This window comes from Corvus cornix, chromosome 1A, assembly GCF_000738735.6.
Source record: "Corvus cornix cornix isolate S_Up_H32 chromosome 1A, ASM73873v5, whole genome shotgun sequence".
Taxonomy (NCBI): domain Eukaryota; kingdom Metazoa; phylum Chordata; class Aves; order Passeriformes; family Corvidae; genus Corvus; species Corvus cornix.
The window spans coordinates 64,024,904-64,047,478 of record NC_047057.1 but is presented as its reverse complement, the minus strand read 5'-3'; the positions used below and the strand labels follow the sequence as shown (position 1 = coordinate 64,047,478).

Genomic DNA, 22,575 nt, shown 5'->3' with positions numbered 1-22,575 from the left:
GCCAGTAGAGCTAGACCTGAACACAGCTGGGCCCTGTGCTTAGCTTTCTTCCTTCCCCACAAATACAGGACCTGGCCACCCAAAATTGTGTTTAAGCCACAAGGTGCTTGAACTTGGATCTGATCACTGCTTATCAGGGCCAGGTACTCCCTAAGGGACAAGGGGCCCACAGTCAAGGGAGACAACAGAGCCAGCAGGGCAGCACCTCTCCAGACAGGCCACAGTCCCTTCCAAGCAAAACAGAAGCAGAAAGTGCAGCCAGGCCCACCCAAGAGCCTGGATTATAATGCAGCAGCACAACAGTGAGGAAGGTCTGGCAGCAAGCCACAGGTCAGGATTAGGATCGAGAGCAGTGGTCAGCACGGAAGTCCACAGGGAGGGGCCAATAGCAGGGCATCATCCCATGGGTGGAAATCAAGATCAAGGGAGTCCATCAGCTGCAGCTGAGCTAGAGTCAATCTCTCCTGTGCTTAAATATTGCCCCTGGGTGTGCGTGGAGCATCCCCAGTGAGGTCATGCTGGGCAGGGTCATTAGGCCAATTAGTGCCCTCAGGTCTGGCATCTGTAGGGACTTGGCTCTACAGGGACTTGCTGTGGAGGTGGCAGGCCAGCCCTGAAAAGCCCCAGAGGTAGGAGGACCTAATCGGGACAGAGGTTTGGGGCTATTCCTGAAGAGCCCCAGCAGGATGGAAAAGAATTCATTATGAGCCAGAGGTCAGGAAGGACCTGGTGCAGGGGGAAAACAGGGTCCAGGTGGAGGCTGGTCCATCAGAAAGGTTTGTGATGGAACAAGGACCCCCTGCTTCCCAACGGAAGGGGATAATCAGCTGATCCCAAAGCAGGAACCCACAGCAAGCCACGGGAATCACACCAGACAGGTACCATGGTCATAGCAGGACCATGGTCTGAAACAGACACCCTGGACCATGGGAGTGTTGGGTTTTCAGCATCCTCAGAGCTCTGCTGCTGCCATAAAATGGTGTGAGAAATGTGGCTTGGACCCTTGAGAAGTGAAAAGCTTCTGGTGAGGAACAGAAGAGTTCTGTCATCAATACTAACCGCTGGGGAGAACTGTAAATAGAAAAAATGTACTTTCATTTGGAAGCACCAGCCCCAAACCTAGTTCCCCTCCCTTGACTTCGCCTTGAATGGTAGCAGAAACACAGCCAAAACAGACTTAAAAGAATATGCAAATTTACACTGACTATAAAGAGGCTGCCTTTTATGGAAAAATTTGCTGACAAATGCTTAGATGTTATGCAAAAATAGTCTTCTAAGAAGAAACTATCAAGCAATAAAGGCATGGGAAGAATATATTTCCTCCTACTCTCAGAGCTGGAAGAAAGATTTGCAGGGAAAAATATCACCAACTACTACCAAACTTAGCTTTTCCAAGTTCCAAAAACCAGTTAGATTTGTGTTTATTCTTCACAAATTTTCCACTTGATGAAGACCACTTTGTAGTATCTATATCCTTGAATGAATATTGTTCTTTTGATCTGCAAACTGCTCTCAGCAGGAGCTCTGCCTTGCCAGGTGTTTGTCCAGATTTAATGTGGCTGGTCAAGTGACTCAGGTGCTGTGTGCTACCAGCAGAACAAACACATGAGTTTGCCAGTCCCCAAAATTCAACTTTGAAATGCAGCATATGTTACTGGGCAGTGAAGGAAGTTAAAGCTCTGTTTCTTTAACAGCACTTCAGCTCCTCAGTGCACCCAGATGATCCCTCAAAGTCTGTGATTTTTCCTTCCTTTTCCCCTCTCTTTTCTTATGAAAGGCTTCTTGGTTTTTTTTGGGGGGAGGGGGGGTTTGGTTATTTTTTTTTCTAAGTTCTCCAGCACACAGGACTTAAAACCAAACTGCAGTAATGTTGAGCTGCATTAGTGTTACTATGGAAGACAGCATGAAAGCTGTAACCACAGAAAAAATGAATTTTCCATCTCCACAGCAGGCGTTTGGCTGGCAGACTCCTGCAGGTGCCTGAACATGTCTCAGAAAGTTTTTCCCTGGCTACCTTAAGAGGGTTCCTTCTCAGTAATCTAATTAGCACTTTGAATACATGGAAAGGATTATAAGTAATGTAATTCTCTGGCTTTCTTAATCACAGCAGAACTTTTTTTCTACTTGTACATCCCAAAGTTATCAGTATTTCTGAGCAGAGAATGTTGAATAACTGGGCTCTGGAAAATGACACCTCCTGTAACACGGATTTATGATGGCACATTCCAGCTGTGTGCACAGGCTCTAAACACACATGTGTACACCTCAAAAAGGGAAGAACCCTGATTTAGTAGCAGTCAACAGGGCTGCTCAGATGTTTTAAGACAGGCAGGTGTCCTCAGGTGTGAGGAGTCAGAACTAACTACCTCAAAAAACACACTAACTATAAAGGGGTTCAAACTGCTACCTCTGGCATGGAAGTTTACTGCTGGAAATTCTGAGCAGTTGATCCCAAGTACCGGTGCCAGTTAACACCAATTTACTGGAGCAAGTATTTTACTCCAGCCCAGTGGTACAGAATAGCTGAGTTTGCAGCAAGATCAATAAGCATTACAAGCAGCAAGAGGCAAGCAGGGAGGGCCAACAGAAGAGAAGCCTCCTATGTGCTCTTCTCTCCTCAAGGAAACAATCCCCAAAAGGGACAGGGAAACTGCTGTGACATGGGTTGCAATTCTGGCAGACTGACCATGCTGCTGGAAGTGGTTTACACGTGCCCTACATGCTACAGCTTCTGAGAACGGCTTCATGTAAAACACACAAAGTCTTTGGTATGTCTTCACAGTTTAACCTGTTTGCCTGCCAAACCTAGGAGAAAAAACCTAGCATTTAACTGAAGCAGGTGAATGTAGTTAGCATTTAATTCCAACTCTCATTTGTTCTTTATTTTCTCTTTTCTCTGTATTTAAACCTTTCAGGTCATTTGTATCAAGTTCAGCAAGCTTGCACTTTCTCCCCAAACCAAAACGTCGCCCATAATAGACTCTGTGGTTTTTTTCAGACATGTAAGACTTTCAGATACTTGTTACCAAGATTTTTTTTTTTTTCCAATGGCTCAGTTTTGAAAGGCAAAAGTAAAAATCAAATTTCACTCCCTAGTAACTCCACATCTGTGTTTCTATGTTCCAGGAGATTTGAAAAGAAAAAGAAACTGATTCACTTTGTCCTTTGTTCCTGTTCCCAGCTGTGAACTGCACCTGCACCGTGACTCACTAAATGCTGAGGAGGCCTAGATGCCTGAAAAGCTTAAACAACAATTTGAACAGTGTTCCTCACACAGCCAGAGAAAGAGGAGCTGATTTTATCTTGCTGCTACACAAAGCAAGTCAAGTTTTGGAAAATAACAAAACCCACTGAACACTTTGCATGTCCCATCCACACACTTGGAAACACAGATCCCAAGTCATCTATCCCAACAAGGTAATGTGCATTTTAAACTTCTCTGTTGGTCTTTATGACTCCTTTTAAATTCCTGAAGTCCAAAATACTCTTGTATAAACACACTCTGACTTTTTTAACCTTAATCTTGTTACTCTTTACTCATATCAGTGCCATAGCTTCCAGTGTTTAGAAGCATTTTGTAATTCATACCTAAATATTCAATGGAACTAATGAAGCAAGCTCTGGAAAACTTGAGAAAATAGAAATAGAAATAAAAATAAAAATAAGTAGAAAAAGTACACTGGGTTCACATGGAATTTTTATCACATGCAGGAATAAGCTGTGCATGAATATACATGGATAGAACTGGATGCTACAAGTGATCCACTGGTGTTTGAGGTGAACTGCTCAAATAATGGAAGAATAAGTGACAATAAGAGTCCTGGTTTGTTCTCTTAAAGCTGGCATGGGGTATCTTCCAATTACACCCTGATTGTTTTCCTTTTAAAATGCAGCACAATCTGTGCTTCTGAGACACTCATTATTTCCCACCATTAGCTACAGGTTGCCTCACACCTATAACCATGAGGTTTTATATTCTTAAAATTTTATCCCATGTCCCTTGAGGACTTCCACAAGTGATTGCTCTATGGGTTGGTTCATGGTTTCATTGCTTCCCAGCACCTTAGATCATCAGGTCCATCTGGCCATTGCGTGGATTTTCCTTTTTTCACTAGATTCTTCTGGGTTTGTATTGTTTTTAGCACAGCCATAGGTGATGCTCTGCAGATGAAATGAATACTTGACAACATAGTGAAAGGAATTTAGTGTTCAAAATATTTTTATAGTGAACCACTTAAAGGGTGATGACTGAGGGTACATGTAATATAGTCTGTATTTCTGTGCACTTCACTGAAGTAGAGGCTTATCCAGCATCTAAGTTAAAGATAAAAACCAAAAAACAGGAACCTGTAACTTGCATCAAGGTCTGAATTACTACTGAGAGTGTGAGTTTTACACAAAAAGATCAAAAAACCAGAGTCACTAACCCAACTTTCACATATAGTATCCTTTTAAGTTATGTACCTTTCGCAGGTAACTAAGCAGAGTTTAAAGGAAGTGGTACAGGTTTTGAAGGGAATTTCTACTCTTTTTGAGATGTGGACTTTCCATATCTGTAAACATTCAGCGTCCTTTGCTAAGAACTTGCTAACCTGCTTTCACAATAAAATTTAATACCCCAAGAATTTAATTGTATTTATTATATTCTTTCTTGTATCCCTCCTAAGAGGTTGTCAAGCTTCCCTACAGAAATACATTCTGCAAAGAAAGAAATGCCAGATTTTTCTAAAAATATCACAGCTTGAACAAAAAACCTTATGCCCTGTTGGCACACACATTTTGTTGGTGAGGACTTACCACACCCCACCAAAGAGCATCAGCATAGTTGGAGAAACCTGTCTTTCCATCCTCATCAACTGCATCCTTCTCAGCAAGATAAACAAAGTAGGATGAAAAAATTAATCCCAAGAATCCAATGTACAGCGTGGTTATGAGTTCCTTTTAAAAGAGAAAGCAAACAAGCATATAAGGTTTTCATCATATACATATGTTCTATCATTGTCAAACATTGCAAATATATGTGGGGGGTTTTGCACCACAGTAGAAAAATCAATATGTTATATTACAGGTACAAAATCTGCCTCCAGTAAAACAGCTAAAACATTGACTTAGGTTTTATGCATACCATGCTAAATAGGTCAAAAAGCCATCATTTATCCAAGATCCTTGGGACAGCTAAATGTAGAGTAGGACATCTTTCCTAATTATGGAATGGGAATCATTCCACTTAACTGTCTACTCAAAACATTAATTATCTAAACATTTTTAAAATAGCAAAGCAGCTTTAGAAATGCCCTTGCTGAACTGCACACAGAAATAACAGGCATGTCTTGTGATTATGGCCATATCCGAGTAATGAACCTGTGTATCTGATGTTTAGATTGCTCAAGACTGAATAGTGATGTCTCAACAGTTTCATGTTAAGATAAAATCTTAAGATAAAATATGTCAGGGTTTTGGTCCTGAAAAACAAGGCTGGGGCAGACTTTTGTGAGGGCATGGTACAGTCCTTGTGAATATACCATTTTCTCTAAAGATTTTTGGGCAAGAAAGTTGTGTCAGACCTGCTATGACTTAGATACTTAGATAAGTCACCTGCTGTGACTTAGATTCTCACAGTCTTCAGGAAAAAAGAAAGTGGTGGTGCATTTAAAAATGTATGGTGTCACAAATGCAAAAACACATAAAGCTTTTAAAAGCAGTGCTAAATGAGACATCCACCTGCCCCCCCCGGGAAATCCAATAACTAGTTATGAGGGAAAGCAGCTTCTTTTAATTACTTAAACTTTAGATGCATTATTCCTTTATTTTCTTTGCACATATTTGCCCATCTTTAACATGAAACATTGTTGTGCTACGTCTTGATTGGCATCTTCCTTAAGCTCTTGACAGTCATTTCTCTTTCCTTGGATCCCAGCCAATAAGGGAATCAAAGCACTGCCATATGATACATTTAAAATTAAAACCTGAATAGGAAGGATTGCCCTTACTTTTAAAGTATGTCAGGTTTTCACAGATTTTCTGCAATACTCTACCCACATTTCTTAAACTGTTTGTAAGGGAAGGTTCGATTTTATCATCAAACTTACTTCAGATTTTCTCTTTTCTTTCTTTCTTTCTTTCTGTCTTTCTGTCTTTCTGTCTGTCTTTCTTTCTGTCTTTCTTTCTCTCTTTTCCTTTCCTTGTAAGAGCTTCCTGGGGAAAGGTAGCCCTGGTATCAAGGACCAACATTCAGCAGCAGGAACTATAAACATCCCTCACTCTCCTAGAGCACTAATTAAAATCTAGGTTCAGGAAATCTTTAAGTAATCTTGGCACAAAGAAAAATGGGTGTTTTTCCTCTAATCGTTTAATGATGACCTAAATAATGAATTTTGATAATATTTCATCTTGCCCATGGACAAGCCTTTTAATTTAAGCCTTAACATTTTGCAGGCCTGTTTGCTAAACAAGGCAGCTGATAAAGGAAATAAGCCCTGGGGTTTCAGTAGTTTCTCTGCTGGTCACCTTTATATTCTCATCTTTATCTCATGACAATGCTGCACTGTGTACTTGTAGATATGACCTGCTTTGAAAAGCTCCTTGTGTTAACATACACAATTGACTATTTGTGGATGATAATTGGAATAATTCTTGTTTAAGTGCTGGCTGTTTGGAAAGCAGGCAGGAAAATATCAGTCTTACGAAATCCTTTCAAAGTGGCAGAAATATCAACAGAACTACTGAGGTTATTTCACCACTGGCACCTCTCAGCTCCAGTACTGCTCATCTAAAGATAGAATTCTTTTCAAGTAAAAGCCAGATGAAAATGCAACTGCCTTGGACTTACTCTAAATGTCACCAATCCATGTTCCATGTATATAGAGAGACTATATTTAATTATTAAGAATAATGGCAGCAATCTCATGCCTACTGGATTTAAGGAGTCAGAAGCTTTTAAAATAACACATGCTTCAAGAGACATGATCATAAAGCAAAGAGCATTCTGCAGGCATCAGGCCTTAAAATGACACATTTATGTGGGTTTTATTACGTAAGAGCTTAAGAATAAAGAATGCTGCCTAAAACAAGTGGCTCTTTGCAGCAGGGACTTTCAGATACACACACACACATGGGGAAACAGCAAGAACAACAAATGCACAAAGATGCATTTGAATCCTGAGAGAGTTGAGTCAGCACATTTTTTAAACTCAGCTAGATCTCCATTTTCAGTTGAAATAAGGACCACACAGTACAAAGTTCAGCACTTGGAAAAAATACAAGAATTCTTCCTGTCCTAAGAGCAGTAGAAGACCTCACAAAGCAAGGTGAGGAAGGAGTAAAACCAACCTAGAGGCTCACAAGCTGCAGCTAGAGTTGCTAACTAAGTTTTTCAGTAAGCTGCAGGACTTCTCCATGGCTTTCCACCACCACATGTGATACTGACTCATGTTTTGTTGTCTTTGGCAAGAAATGCTGGTATATAAGCTCAACCTGCTGAAAATAGAAGAGCATCCCAGCCAAACCAGGCATGAGTAAGCTAATAGAGATATATGTAAATTCCAAAACACATGGAAACTGTTGGTGACAACTTTAGTAAGCACTTCTGGGGCCATGGAGATACAAGTGCTTGCTATTTTCACAGGGCACCAAGATGTGAATTTATTTTCTCACATTGCTTAAGGGTTTAGGGGCCCATTTTTTCTGAAAGAGTATCAAACACAAAAAAAAAATAGATGAGGACTTTGTACTCTGCCAGTGAAGAAAAAGCAGCTGAGGTGTTTTTGTTTTGGTTTTGGTTTCTTATTTTTAAACAAATATTTCTTTCAGACTCTGGACAGGAATAAAGGTTCCATTTTTCCTTCCGTTTGGTACCGTGTTAGGGTTTCAGCTGCACTTGTCCAATGTCAATACAGAACTGTGTGCTTGGTACTTTTTTCCTTAACGTATTAGTGGGTGATCTGCTTGGATAAGTACTACGGATCTGTGGAGTTTTATTTATCACCATAATCACGTCTTTGGATAAGCAGAACTTCAGGTGTGTTTACTCATAAATTCACTTTTCCAAGGATTTTTTTTTTTTCCTTTTAAATCATTGAACTTATGCTTGTGACACATAAGATTCAAGTGTTGTATTTTGGAGATAGTATTTCCTGATTCTTGACTAAAACTCTGAACACCCACAGGAAAAAATGTTCTCAAACAGCTCTGTCTGTAAGGGTACCAAATGTTGAGAAAGTTATTTGGATATCAGCTCTGCCCTAGCAAGATACCCAGGCAAAGCAAGCATAATAAATGAAGACCACACAGACTTGGAGCATTAAAAGTCATCCTGTTGTACAGTATGAAAGGAGGCTTTATCCCACAGCACTTTGGTGTGCATCACTTCTGCACAGCCATCATGACATAAAAGTTCTTACTGTACTGGGGGAAAAAAACCAAAAGGAAGAAAATTAACTTTTAGTATTAAATTAATTGCTTGGATTAAGTGCATCCCACTTTCTGTCCCAGAAAACCAGTTTTCTGAATACAAAATTAAAAGATGTCTGTGTGGAAATCTGTAACTGTTTGTCAATATGTGGAGAACACATCTACACTCACAAGAATGAGTTAACCACCCTTACAAGTGTGATGTGGAGATTGACAGCGGAGTATTAGCCCTCCACAGTGTGGCATGAGATGCAAGATTTAAAGGCTAATGATATAAATTTCTGTTATATTGACAAAGCTAATCATAACAAGATTCCATGAAGACTCAAAAAGAAGCCTTCAGTTAGAAACATTTCAAAGTCTGCAGAAAAACTTTTAAACTCTTCCTGCTTAATGAGCTTTCACACAGAAAAATTGTTTCAAAGTTTTAGCAGACATGAAACTATATACAGCCAGGTTTGCCTCTGTGAGCATACCCTTGAAAAAATAACTTTCCCTACAAAGGATCACAACATAGTCCATATTTTTTATTTAAAGAACAAATTAGAAAACTCTGTATTCAAGGAGAACAAAACAGAATTGTTTAAATAATCGACTTCTTCTAGCAAGGCTTTTCCACCAGTGTTTGGTTTTCCACAGAACAACCACGTTAGGAACACATCTTCTGTGGAGATAGTGGAGAGTATTTGTAGTACGAAAGGCAGCCCACAAAACTGCATTTAATGAATGACATTGAGGGATAACACCAAAGGGTACAACAGTTAATTAAAAACCCAAACACTGGTGTTTATACCCTGTCGGCCACCGCCCTAGCAAAGAATAGTTTCCCATTTTAAAAGGAGAAAGAAACACACGATGGACTTTCAGAGCATTTCTTTCTCTTGCAATGTAACAGTTCATTTAAACCAGGGTATGATCTGAAGCCCACAGAGAGAATTTACTGAAGTCACCAAAATGCAGGGGATGTTTAAAGGCCAGGTACCTGTCGATGGATGAAAACCACTGACCCCAGGAGTCTCCAGGTGCCCCCCTGGCGGTCAACGTGAAGCATCCGAAGGATCTGGAGAAAGCGGATCCCCCTGTAAGGAAAGTGAAGCATTAAAATAAACACAATAAATCAGTAAAAATGCTTGAGGACAATACTGCCTCATCCACCCACAACTGATTATATCCACTAACACTCTGCCATGTTAAAGAACTGTGATAGTACTGCCCTGCTCAGGCTTCAGGCATCTCTATGTTTAGATCACATTTCATTACAGTCAAATTTGTTCAGTAATACTGGCTATGAAAACAATTATTTAATGGAAAACCAAACAAAATCAGGGGAAACTTGTGTATTTTATATGATTCTGATTCTCAAATGCCTCCTTTCCAAGGAAAACCAATGCTTCAAACTTTGCTAACATAAATATGAGCAAACTTTTTTCTCTATTTGCCAAAAGCAGAATATGAATCAAACATGGCATTACGGAAATCCTTGTTGTGTGAGTTATTGAAATCTATCTGATTTATAGAAAATATATAGAAATATATAGGGTCCTATGTGTTTTTAGGAGAATAACTGAATCAATCATAAGCTCCAAATATTTCAACTAATGAAAAACAGTTATCAGTATGGTTCTTCAGCATAATTTTATTCTATGGAAATATTTCATTTGCCCTTTTGACAATGAATTTTGTTTGCCTATAGTCATCTTACTGTCTTATCCCTGAAACAAACCAGTGAAGAGCAGGAAAGGATGGATGCTGAATTCATCTACCTGAAAATTTTTCACTGGAAGTATTTTTAGCTCTTTTTAGCAATACTTAAAATTTTGTTGTGAATGTAGGTTTTGCTTTTTAATTCAGACTTGCCTGACCCTACTGGTTTTTCAGAGGAGCAATGATAACACTCCAGGGATGTGGGTTAAGGTTCTGAAGTGTAGGACTTTGGAGCTTAACACTGGGAAAGGCTGCACTGAGCCCAAAACCCACCAGGCTCAAATACAAACACACAGAGGGCCTTTTCACTGAAGTCTTTCCTACACTTCTAGCTAAATTAAAAATCCCCAACCTTTGGAATTTTCATATGCACCTTCCTCTTTTCCTGTGTGAGCCAATAATCACATTCCTGCTGCCTGTGTGGAGTCTTTACCCTCAGGAAAGGATGAATGTTCTATGGTAAGAGTTATCTTAAAAACACTGTACATGTAGGTCCCCCCAGTGTTTGTCTACACAGCTGGACAGTTTAGACAGTACTGGCCATTCCCACTTCCCAGTGATTCCACTGCACTGGGAAGCGGAGGCTTGTGACAGAACATGCAGCACATCTTGGAAGTTAGGTTAGGAGTGGAAGTACACCTACTGCTCATCATTCTTTTCTTCTATTTACCCACTTTACCTCCCAAAACAAGCCTGCAGTACTTGATGCAAGCTGAACAAACACTGTGGACATCAAATGTTTCTGGTTCATGTACAGTGTGAGTTACTCGTGCCAAACAAATCCACCAAAGCATAATTACTCTTTAAACAAAGTAATTACTCATACTGAAAAAGCACAGAGTTAAGTGCTGTCTGGATTACTTCTTAAATAAACCCACGTTCTGTAATACTCTCTTGTCTCAGAGAGAGAGTTGTTTGATGTTTTAAATAGGACACAACATTTCGTTTTTTCCACTTGGCTTCAGCATTCCCACCATTTTTCATTTGTTCCTGCACTCCTTTCCCAATCAGTGACCAAGCACAACAGCACCCAGTCCTCCACTGCCCAGTGCTTCAGTAGAGTAACTTTTCCTGCATTAGGAAAATCAGACATGCAGCTAAATTGGGAATTAGGCAATCAGGTATACATCTAATAACCTCTGTGGTAGTGAAGAGCTGCAGCCACAGGAGAACATACCTTATTGCCGAGGTGGCAAACACCTGCCCATTAGATCCTATGCTCAGAACAATAATTGAGGCTACTACCACAATCAGATCTGTTAAAAACAAACAAACAAACAAACAATCAAAAGAAGAAAGAATGTATTGATTTTTTGGTTTTAGATGTCAGCACTGAAAAACACAACAAATACAGACTAAGGAAAGCACTTCAAAAAAAGAAATTGTTAGCTGAAATTTGGTGGGCATGTTAAGTCTGTGTAAGAGCTTCACATCAAAACCTCAGTGGCTACAGTTTCTTACAGGATGAATTCAGTAACAGAAGTTTCAAAGAGACTGACGGATCAGGCAGCTTGCCACAAAAAATGCAAAGGCATTTGTACACCCTAGAAATGAATCCTTATTTTGGCTCAAGGCTTCTCATGTAAGAGGAAATGCAAGGGTTTGCTTCACTCAATAATGAAATCCACGAAGTCAAGTATCATGCATACAAACATACACTTGGTTTAAAAGTTGTATCAAAGCTGTAAAGCCAAGCTTTCAAAGTTAAGGGAACTGTCAGAACAAAGGCTGTCTAGAAAAAATCAGAACTGTTAGTTTACTTTGTGATACTGTCTTTATTTGTACAAAAAAATAATTGTTTCCAGAGTTCTTTTTTTTTTGTTTCCACAACTCTGCAGTTTACACAGTTCCAGCTTTATACAATGCAAATGACAGATTGAGTTCACAGTGCCAGCATCCCTTATTTTCTCTCATCCCAGTACAGTGACCATGTCCATTTCTTCTAATTATTGAACCTTGCTGTAACATTATTCTGAGAAGATATTTTTTTAATTTCCTCACCAGCATTTCTGTGGTAAACCTCTTTAGAGCATCTAAATGCTTCCCTTTCAGACTCTAACCAAAAAATAAAGGATACTATTATAAATGGGTAGCAAATGGAGACAGAACGAGGAAAACTTTTGGTAAACTCTCCTTTGCCAGTTTGAAACAGGCAGTACTTTATTCTTCAGAGCACTTCCAAACACCAGCCCTGCTGACTTCACTTGTAGCTGTGAGGGCTCAGAACCTCTGCAACCCGACTTCAAAGTCTTCCTTTGGACATCCAGAAAATGAGGCCCATTTGTGAAAACTTTATTTAACTGACTTTCCATGGGATGCCTGGGCAAGAGGCAGGATGGGATCCAACCTGGGCAGCAACAACAGTTTCCTTCAGCTAGGTTAACTTGTTTTTTCCTCTCCTTTAAGCGTTCTCCTGCCTCATTCACAACCATGTAGTTGCTGCAACAAATAATGCAGAAGTTCTACAACCAACAGTATCCTCCACTCTCTGAGTTGAATTAATTTCCAGTGTCAGTCTGATTTTTGCTGTAAAAGCTGGATTCCTCCCCAAAGGAAAGCACTCACTCAGTTTAAAGACTGTACTACAATAATTGTGCATGTATGAAAATGAAAATGAAAATGAAAATGAAAATGAAAATGAAAATGAATAAAGGGAGGGATGAGGCAACAGAAAGAGCTTCCATTTAGGATTAATCTTAGCTTTTGAATGCCTCACTTTCCAATTTTTTACGCTGTTCCTTTATCATGTGTGAACATATATCTGTAAACATCGGAATTTAGGGTAGATTTTCTTCCCATCACATCATAACACAGATCTTTGCCCCCTAGCAAATGATGCATCATGTCTTTACTAAATTGTCAGACATACACATATCCATCTGATGGCAGGTACTGAAGGTGGAAAAGACTGAGCTCAGAAAATGAGCTTCAACCAGATAGTGAGACATTTTTTCATTTGTACTTTCACTTTTCTGAATGTGTTCTCCATGGTAGAGATATTTCTTTTTTTTTTTTCTTTTTCTCCAAATCTGTTCTTCTACCTCTGCTTCTCCTCTGTTCCTAGTTTTCATCCCAGTTTCCAGCACTCAGACTTCCCTCATTAATCCCAGTTTACTGGTCCAAACAGCCCTATTTTACATTCTAGGTCATCAGCATATCCTGCCCTTTCACTGCCACCTTTTAATCCCACATATTTCCAGCCCCTGCTGATTTTCCTTCAAGCTCCTGCTTGCTTGTCAGACTCTTCAAACATTCCTCTCCCAGACCTTTGCATCAGAATCCACCTCCTGTCTTCTTACTGAGCCTGTGTGTCCCAGAACATTCCTTCTGCCTCAGCCTGGGCTTTTCCATGTGCCCTGGGCAGATGCAGGAAGAGCACTATAAAACCAAACCCAGCAGATTTTCCACTTCCAGCCCCAGCACTGCTGCTCAGAGGAAACTGCAATTTGAATTGTGCAGGCTCGCTGCAGACTGAATCCCTGAGGAAAAGAAGAGCATCCTCTAGCAGGGTGTTTGAACTCTAAACAAGCTGCCAGTTTTTCAGAGGCTTGTTCATCAGATTGGAATTCAGTTCCAGTGACAAACAAAAAGCTATTTTCTCATTAAATTTCTGCTTCAAAGTGTGAAATTGCTAGTGATTCTCCATAAGAAATCATCAGAGTTGCCTTTTTCAGGAACAGTTTAAACATTTTGCATGAAATGTCTCCACAAGACTCAAACTGTAGCAGGCACTGGCATGGAAAGCTTCAGGAAAAAGGGCCAACATTTGTTTACATGACTTTTTTAACTCTAACAAGCATTAGTGTTTAGACTAGCATTACACTGGTATTTATGGTAGTTTTCAAAAAGTAAAGTGTCAGGAAGTTTGTTAATTTAAAAAAAAATAATAATTCCAAATATCACCTATCACGTATCTTACCTGAGTACAGCTTTTTTTTTTTCTTTTGAGGAAATTGCTGATGTGTTTCTTATGTTCCCATAAATTGACTTTCTAGTATTAAATTCTCAGCTTTTTTATTAAAAGCAATTAATTCATTTTAAATTTAAAGCAGTAAGAATATTTGTATTTTATTTTTGTATTTTATTGCTGTACTATTTTACAGCATGTAAATGGGTCTCAGCTTAAAGGTGTGTTTTAAGAAAGGTCTCACCATTGTTTCTGCTGCCTTGGTAAATGAGCACCACACACTAAACGTGCTCCTTCTGGAAACTAGGGAATGAAGAAGCATGGAGAAACAAAGGGATTTTTCTAGGGATTCTTGAGCTGGGAATCAATTCAATATTAATGTCTTCTGACAGGTTGTTACTGTCCTTTCTCACATACATGTTATCATCTACAATCTGTCTGCAAAGTAGAGAAATATTAGGCTAACTTTAGAAAATCTACTTAAAAGTAATTTAAAGATTTGATTTAATAAGTAGGGGAGTTGCATCACTTTCCATTTTAGCTAAAATGCTAAAAGACAATTCAAAAAATTATGTGTTCTATCTTAACACTCTCCTTTCCCAGTTATTCAAGTTGCATGTTAACATATGAGTTCATGCAGCATGGAATCCAGTAATATTTTAAAAGTTTATAAATGAAAGTAGTAATTAGGCTTGACTACTAAACCTCTGCCTGGTATTAAGCACCGAAGTAATTTTTATTTACAGCTAGAGAGGGAAGGAAAGGAAAGATAATGGAAGAACTTAAGGAAATTCAAAACTGTTACCCAAGTGGAACTTTGTAAGAATTAATCCAAATTTTATGAACAAAAACCCAGAGAAGAAATATCCCTGCTCTCAAAGAAATTTTAGATTTTTTTTTTTCTGATTTTAAAATAAAGACTTTTGTATTAATGAAGAAATAAAATGAATGCATTTTGTTTTTCATTCTGGTTTAATCCTTTAATTTCTTTTTCTAGTGTCTGTATTTTATTCATGTTGATTCAAAAATGATAGGATGAGTCAGTAGGATTCAGTCATTCACAGCAAAGGTATTTCCCAAATCTAGCTTCTTTTTTGAACAGTGCAGACACTGTTCCATCTGCATTTGATATGGAAAATCAAACCTTGATTTCCAGTGTATTATATTCTTAGGGGAATTCCAAAGGTTAAATAAAGTACTGATACCTGTGAGTGCACAACCAGCTGTAGCCATTCTTAGCTTTTCTTAACAAAACCCACTGTGTCTCCCCCAAGGGCTCCAATACAAACATGAATATTTACTGTGGTAGAAGCACAATACCAGCAGAAAGAACCACTTGAAACCACAGTTCAATGAGACTATCATTTTCTCTAATATACCCACCTAAGAAGCACTTCTCAACTGAGAGAGAAATCAAGAACATGATGAGGAGTAAAAATGGTACCTTATAGGCCTCATGGTTAGGTCACAAAACTAGATCAGCTCTAGAGGCAGACGAAGAATTTGTTTGTACCCCAGGAAGGATTTTGTGTTCAAAATCTTAACAATTTTCTTCAATTACCCAAGATTTATTCATTTCTTCACTTTACAATCCTGCCTTTCTAAGCCATATTTTAAGTGTTCAGTTCTAGCAACCCAAAAGAAGAGAAATCACAAAGCAGATAAATGTTGAGGGGCAGGTGTAGCTCACAACTGCAGTAAGGCCCCTGCAGAAGTTGAAATTTTTATTTACAACAAAGAGGTGGGGTTGCAAAAGAGTTTAAGTCTTACCAATGATGGATATTGGCTTCCTGGCAAACCGGATTCTTCCCTGGAAGCCAACATATTTACTCCTGCAGCCTGCAGACCACAGCCGGACCAGGTACTCAGCACCAAAAAACACCACCAGAACTATTTCCTAACACAGGGAAAAGGAGAAGAGATCAGAGTTGAGTTCTTTTCATTAAGAGTCAGAGTACAGGTTGCATATCTAATTTATTCATAGGACTAATACAGATGAGCTTTTCAAGACAAATGATGCAATAAAAAGGATTTTGTCTAATCTGTTCACTTTTTATATGCATATGCCAGGCAGTAAATAAAAGGGAGAGATAATCAGTACCTGAATGTGATTTGCATGAATAAATGGATGGTTTAAGCTCCATTCCTTCAGTATATCATAGGGAAAAACACAGTATTATTCTTCTTCTGTTTCTTTCCAAAACTTAAAATTTTAAAAAACAAGGACTAGTGGGAGGCTACAAGTATATCACTCCTAAAACTTACAAGCATATGAAGCATTTCTAGATGATGAGAAAGAATTTATGAACATAAAATCAGAAAGTAAGGTCAACTTTTATATAGAATCACAGAACACATCAAGTTGGAAGGGACCCATGGAGATCAGCAGGCGGGATGATCCTCGCAGGGCCATCTGAAACTAAACTGTGTGACTGAAGGTGTCATCCAGGAGCTCTCTCAGGCACTCCCTGGGGAACCCATTCCAGTGACCAAGCACACTCTCAGGGAAGAACCATTTCCTCATGTCCCCTCTGAATGCCCCCTGGTGCAGGTTCATTCCCTTTCCTTGGGTCCCTGGCCACCAGAGAGAGGAGATCAGAGCCTCCTGCTCTGCCTGCCTTGAGGAAGCTGCCACTGCGGTAGGTCACTCCTCAAGCTCCTCTTCTCCAAGCTGGACAAACCCCCACACCTCAGACACTTCCTCCCAAGCCTTGCCCTCCAGGCCTTGCCCCACCTTGGTTGCCCTCCTCTGGACACACTCTCATGTTCTGATGTCATTCTTCTGTTGAGACACCCAAAACTGCCCCCCGAACTCGAGGTGGGGCTGCAGCAGTGCAGAGCAGGGTGGGACAATCCCCTCCTTCCACCCTGTGCACTCCGGGACACAGGTGACCCTTTTTGCTGCCAGGGCACACTGGTGACTCACTTTGAACTTGCCATCAAAACCCCCACACCTCTTTCTGTAGGGCTGCTCTCCAGCCTCTTGTCCCACAATGTGTAGGTATAACCAGAACAGGGGGAGAATAAAGCACTTGCTTTTGTAAATTTTCATACTGTTGGTGATTTCCCAGCTCTCTGGTCTATCCAGACCTCTCTGTGAGGCCTCTGTACCCTCAGGGGAGTTCACAGCTCTCCCCAGTCTAGTACTGCTGTCAAACTAACTCAATGTGTATTCGATTTCTGAGTCTAGATCATTTTAAAAAATACTGGAGAGCACTGTCTGTAAAGTTGAGCCCTGGAGTCCCCCCAGTGACTGAGTGCCAGGCTGATGTAACCCTGTTTACTGCCAGCTCTTTGTGCCCGTTTCTCACCCAGTGTACCATGGGCTTGTTGAGTGTTTATCCAGAAGGATTCCACGCAGACAGGACCAAAAGCTTTGCTGAAATCCAAAAAACCCCACATTTTCTGACTTTCCTTAGTCAACTATGGATAAATTTGAGTTGTTTAAGCAGGAATTTCCCCCATGAACTTGTGCTGGCTGTAACCAATGACTGTGTTGTCTCTCAAGTGTTTTTCAGTAACTCCCAAAACAACCTTCTCCATAATTTTACCAGGCACTGCAGTGAGACTGACATGTCTGTATCACCAGGGACTTCCCTCTTGTCCTTGAAAACTGGGATAACACTTGCCAGCTTTCAGTTTGCTGGAACCTCTCCAGACTCCCAACACCATTGAAAAATAAATGGAGTGAGGTCCCACAATGACATCTGCCAGGTCTTTCAGTATCCTGGAATGCATCCCACCACGCCCCATGATTTATGCACATCCAGCTGTATCAGCAAGTCTCAAACAAAATCAAGGTGGACTGAAGTTTTATCATCCCCCCAGTCATGGTATCCCAACAGAACTCCAGACTTCCCAGGGCCCATCGTTGTTGAAGGCAGAGGTGAAAAGGACATTAAATGTCTCTGCTTTGTCTACATGGCTATTTTTGAGGTGACCAATCTCATCAAGCCATGTCCCAATGCTATTTCTGATTCCCCTTTTGCTATGAACATATTTTTAAAAGTCCTTTTTATTGTCCTTCCCAGTGCTGGCCTGCTTGAACTCCAACTGAGCTTTTGCTGCACTAATTTTCTCCTTACCTTGGGGACAGAATCTCCTCTCGTGACACCTGTCCTCCCATATACTCCCCTTTCCTGCCTAAGTTCTACAAGATCCCTGCTCAGCCAAGCTGCTCTTCTGCCCTGCTTTGCTTGACTTCCAACCCTTTGGAATTGCCTGCTCCTGTGCTCTTAGGAGAAGGCTCTGAGAAGGTGGCCAGCATTCAGAGTCCCCAATACCTCCAAAAGCAGATTCCCAAGAGACTTTACAAACCAGCCCCTACTGCTCTCCACACATCCAGGATCAAACTTTTGCTGACAGTTCCTCTTCTATCACCAACTTTTGAAACTCAGCTCCTTCAAGGTCACGGTGACCAAGACACAACCACCACCCACCACTTTGCCCACAAGTCCCTCTCAAACAACAAATCTAGGAGGGTACCTTTCCTACTCAACCACCTACACCAAGAAGTTATCTTCAACATGCTCAGAAACCTGCTTTATGACATTCCTGTATGAGTCCTCTGTATGACATTCCCAGTTGATATCTGGGAAGACAAAATCACCCATAAGGATTGGTGACTGCGGTGAGCTGTATATCCAGCATGTAAATAAATGAATTATCAGTATTTTAATATTGCACCCCTTTACAGCTCTGCATTGTGTAGCACTCGTGCATGACCAAGGATATGCGTACTTTGAAATACTTCTCAAGAAAACAGATGAGTAAAGATCACAAGGTGGGCATTCAGTGACATCTTTGTTCCTCCCTTCCTTGTTTTCCTCTCTGTTGCAGTGTGGTAGCACAACCCAAGCACGGCTTCTAGGCTTTGCTCCAACCCAAACCATATCCAGTAATTCAGAGTCACCAAACATACTACATGAGTTACAGCTCTGGAAAATGTTTGCATTTTAACTTCAACGTGCTTGCAATCTGCACCTGGGGAATTCTAAAGCACCCAAAAAGCAAAACATGCTTAAATCACAATTTTCACTGAATGACAATACCAACTGGATTTTAAAACTGACATTCTGAATGGCTTAAGAGAGACCAAAATATTTCAAAGCTGAAAAAAAGAAAAAACTCTACACTAATACGCAAAAATTCATGTCAATTTTGATCTTTAACAAAGTTAGGTTAACAATTCTGTATTCACTTCTGCCTCCTTGATTGCCTGGGATGAGAACCAAGAAAATATGCACAGTCTTCCTCTTTTTTTGCATGGTACTTTCAGCCTGACTAAAACCAAGGATTAGTACAAAACTAAGAAATCTTACAGCCATTTTCAAGGCAGAAGCACAAGAAAATACACAGCAAATTAACTCCCCAAGTTTCATTTTTTAGTGTATGTATTAACTAGAACACCCACAACTAATTCTAAGTTTGCATTCTGTTTGCAATCTAAACAGAAATATTAATTCAAGTATAATAGTCAAATCAAAGCCCAAAAACAATCTCCAAACAAAACAATTCTTGTATTTCTGGAATCTTGCAAAATAGTCTCTCACTTATTAAATTGTCTAGATTTTTAGCAGGTTCCTGTTAGTAGCATTTTGTTTTTCTTCTTAGGAATCGCTTATTTCCACCAAGGGAAGCAGACCACTGTTTATGGCAGTGGAAGAATCATTTTCATGGACCTGCATATTACAAACATTGGGTCACTTAGGTGAAAAGTTGTGTAGAAAGGAGACAAGTAGAGAAGTGCCAAGGAAGCAAAAACTTCTTAGATTTTCCTTGATTATCCTCTGAGGGCACTTTTAAAAGCTGAAATTAAAACTACATCTGGCCTGAGGATATCTTATTCTCAGAAGCCCTCTTGGTTATGTCCAGAAAACCCTGATGAAGTCAATAAGGTTGCGCAGTCCATGGAAAGGAAAAATAAATTGTTGACATGAAGGAGGAAAAGCAGGAACTTCCATCTTCAACAAATTTGACATTAATTACTAATCACAGTTCATTTTGTCCTGGACAGGTGTCCACATTACCAAAAACCACAGCCATTAACACATTTGTTGGCAGCCTCAAAAAGGCCAAAGACCAAAAAAGCATGGAAACTGGACGAACAGCACAGCACTGCAGGTGGTCCCTCAAAAAACCAAGGAAGACTATGACATTTACACTCTTGTTGTGTGTACTCCTAATGCAAGATAGGAGACATCCATTTCCAGAGCTGCCAAGGCTGTTCAAGCTTCACCTCACTAAATTCACCTTCATAAAACAGCCCTAACCTCCCTCCTTTTCCTCTTCTACACATAAACACTTTTCAGAGCCTTAAATTTATTGCCTCTCATTTACCTTCTGGTGAAGGGAAAAAACAACAACCCAGCAATTTTCTGGAAAGTCAGGAAAAAGTACTAATTCTCACTGAAATGGTAACAAATGATGGTGAGAACTTGTGGACAAAATATGAACCAGAACAAAATCAGCAAAAACAATCTGCAAACTAAATTCACATCCATCTGTGTGTCACTTTGAGATCTTTCTCCATCTTTCTGCAATTTTCCAGAACTCTTGCTTTCAAAATGGGATTACACTTACAAGGAACCCACAGACCCTTTTGATTTAGGCTCCCAGCAGTATTTTTCCACTTCTCCTGGAAGTGGTCAAGGAAGAAATGCATGATGAAGGATTCTGAGCAGATCCTGGAAACCTGGAAAGCAGTTTTGCATCAACAGAAAGCCAGGGATGAACTCTTCTAATGAAACTGAAATCAAAAATAACGACTGGGAACACACCATTACTTCATAAAAATAAGAGCCATTATCAGACTTGATTCTTCACACTCACATTGTCACAGTCTCTTCCTGTTTTGATCATGGCAACTCAAATTGCCACAGGAATACCAGCAAAAGAATTTAATTACAGATTTTAAACTGAGTATGTGCTATCTAACGCCTCTGCTAAAGTCAGTAGCAGCATTCCATTATTCTGTGTTTCTCCCTCGTCTGGGAAAAAGACCCAAAGCACACCTATAATAGTCCTTGCCCTTAAATTAATTTCATCTTTGAAGTATTTTTAGTTTTCTGAAGTCTAGCCACTGCATAAGTCTTCCCTCCCCACCTCAAATTAATAATAAAATAATACATAGTCATGTTCATGCTGTTATTAGTATAATTTCATTTTATTAATTTAATGAAAAAAATGCAAAAATAAGCTTAAAGGGAAATATGTATACAAATAGCTTCCACCCGTATCTAATTCAATCAGTCAAATAAAAAACCCTTGTGGAAAAGCCATCAGCTTTCTGTCCAAGAATGTCACTGACGACCAAATAAAAAAATGCTCACATTAACACAGAAACCCAACACTTTTACACAGGTATGTGTGTGTGTGTGTGTGTGTGTGTGTGTAAATTAAATATATAACCTGGAATTTATAATCTATCCCAGTTTGGTTATGGATAACTGCACTGGAGAAGCAGGAGAGGGAAGTTCGCTGGAGTGATTAAAGTGCACACATGAAAAAGAAGGGTATTTTCTCAGCTGCAGCTGTGTTTTAGGTGGAGAGCACACACAAGGCTCTCTTCACTTTTTTTATTGGAATATTTAGGTGCTGGGGTAAAAGGAGGAAGTGGGATGGCTAAATGAATAGTGTGTGCTCACGGAGATTCAATCAAGGAATGGCAGCTCCAGACAATGAAGCCTCAGAAAGAGGCATAAAGGTTTAATAGTCCAAATGTTTGCACACGTGTAGTTATGCCCCAGATTTAATCTGATAACCTGTCTTCAAGGTTTTCCAGTCCTTACAGTTGAAAATGTCCATTTAGTGACCTGTTTAGTTTAATAGCTACTCAAATGCTATGAAAACCTACTGATACTGAAAATATTTATTTTCTACCATCATGCTGGCTCTTACAAAGATGACAGACATCCTATGTGAAAATAGAATACCCAACACAGAGAAGAAAAATGCCAAATGCTGCTAAGTGTCCTATAGTACCATTAGCTTACTCACACTTACAACTTTTAGGTGAAACCAATGCACTCAAACTTTAGAAGCCAGTTGTTTGGATACAAATGGATTTAACATTTCCTAAAAAAATTAAAAATAAAACATTTCCATGCACACCTGATAAATATGATGAATTTGCTGACTTCCTACCAGGAGCATGCCTGTCTTTCATTTTATTGCTATTTGCTGTTTCCTGCATGGAATGAAGCTGTACACTCATGAGGGAAGCACATGGTGCTCCCTCTGTAACAGCCACATTCAAGTGAGCTGGGTGACTCACAGAGGAAGAGTTATTTTTTAATCCTATTTAAGCAGGTAACAACTTTTCTCCAAAGAAAATCAACTACAGCCCCAACTATTTTTGAGCAGGACTCTTTTTCTCAATTGCTTAATTCTGAAAAAATACCACTAAGGCAAATATAATCAAATAGAGAATGAAGGAGATTCAGTAGGTTAGTGCCTGGAATTCTTAACTTCCCTATAGATCCACAGAAGCCTTCCAGCTCCCCCCAGCATGTCCCTGAAGGGACCACCTCTGGTAGGAGGGGAAGGGTTTAGCT

The 22,575-nt window shown here is 39.8% G+C and overlaps 1 protein-coding gene across 1 annotated transcript in view; it reads right to left on the bottom strand.

The window, feature by feature from the left end:
* LOC104696106 (potassium voltage-gated channel subfamily KQT member 1-like) overlaps positions 1 to 22,575 on the bottom strand; it is an 81,330-nt gene that overhangs the window by 33,320 nt on the left and 25,435 nt on the right. Inside the window, exons 4-7 of the mRNA XM_019292722.2 lie at positions 15,791 to 15,917; positions 11,291 to 11,369; positions 9,392 to 9,488; positions 4,798 to 4,938 (exon numbers count right to left, since the gene is read on the bottom strand). Of these exons, the coding sequence (XP_019148267.2) occupies positions 4,798 to 4,938; positions 9,392 to 9,488; positions 11,291 to 11,369; positions 15,791 to 15,917 (444 nt within the window). The remainder of the gene's footprint in view (positions 1 to 4,797; positions 4,939 to 9,391; positions 9,489 to 11,290; positions 11,370 to 15,790; positions 15,918 to 22,575) is intronic.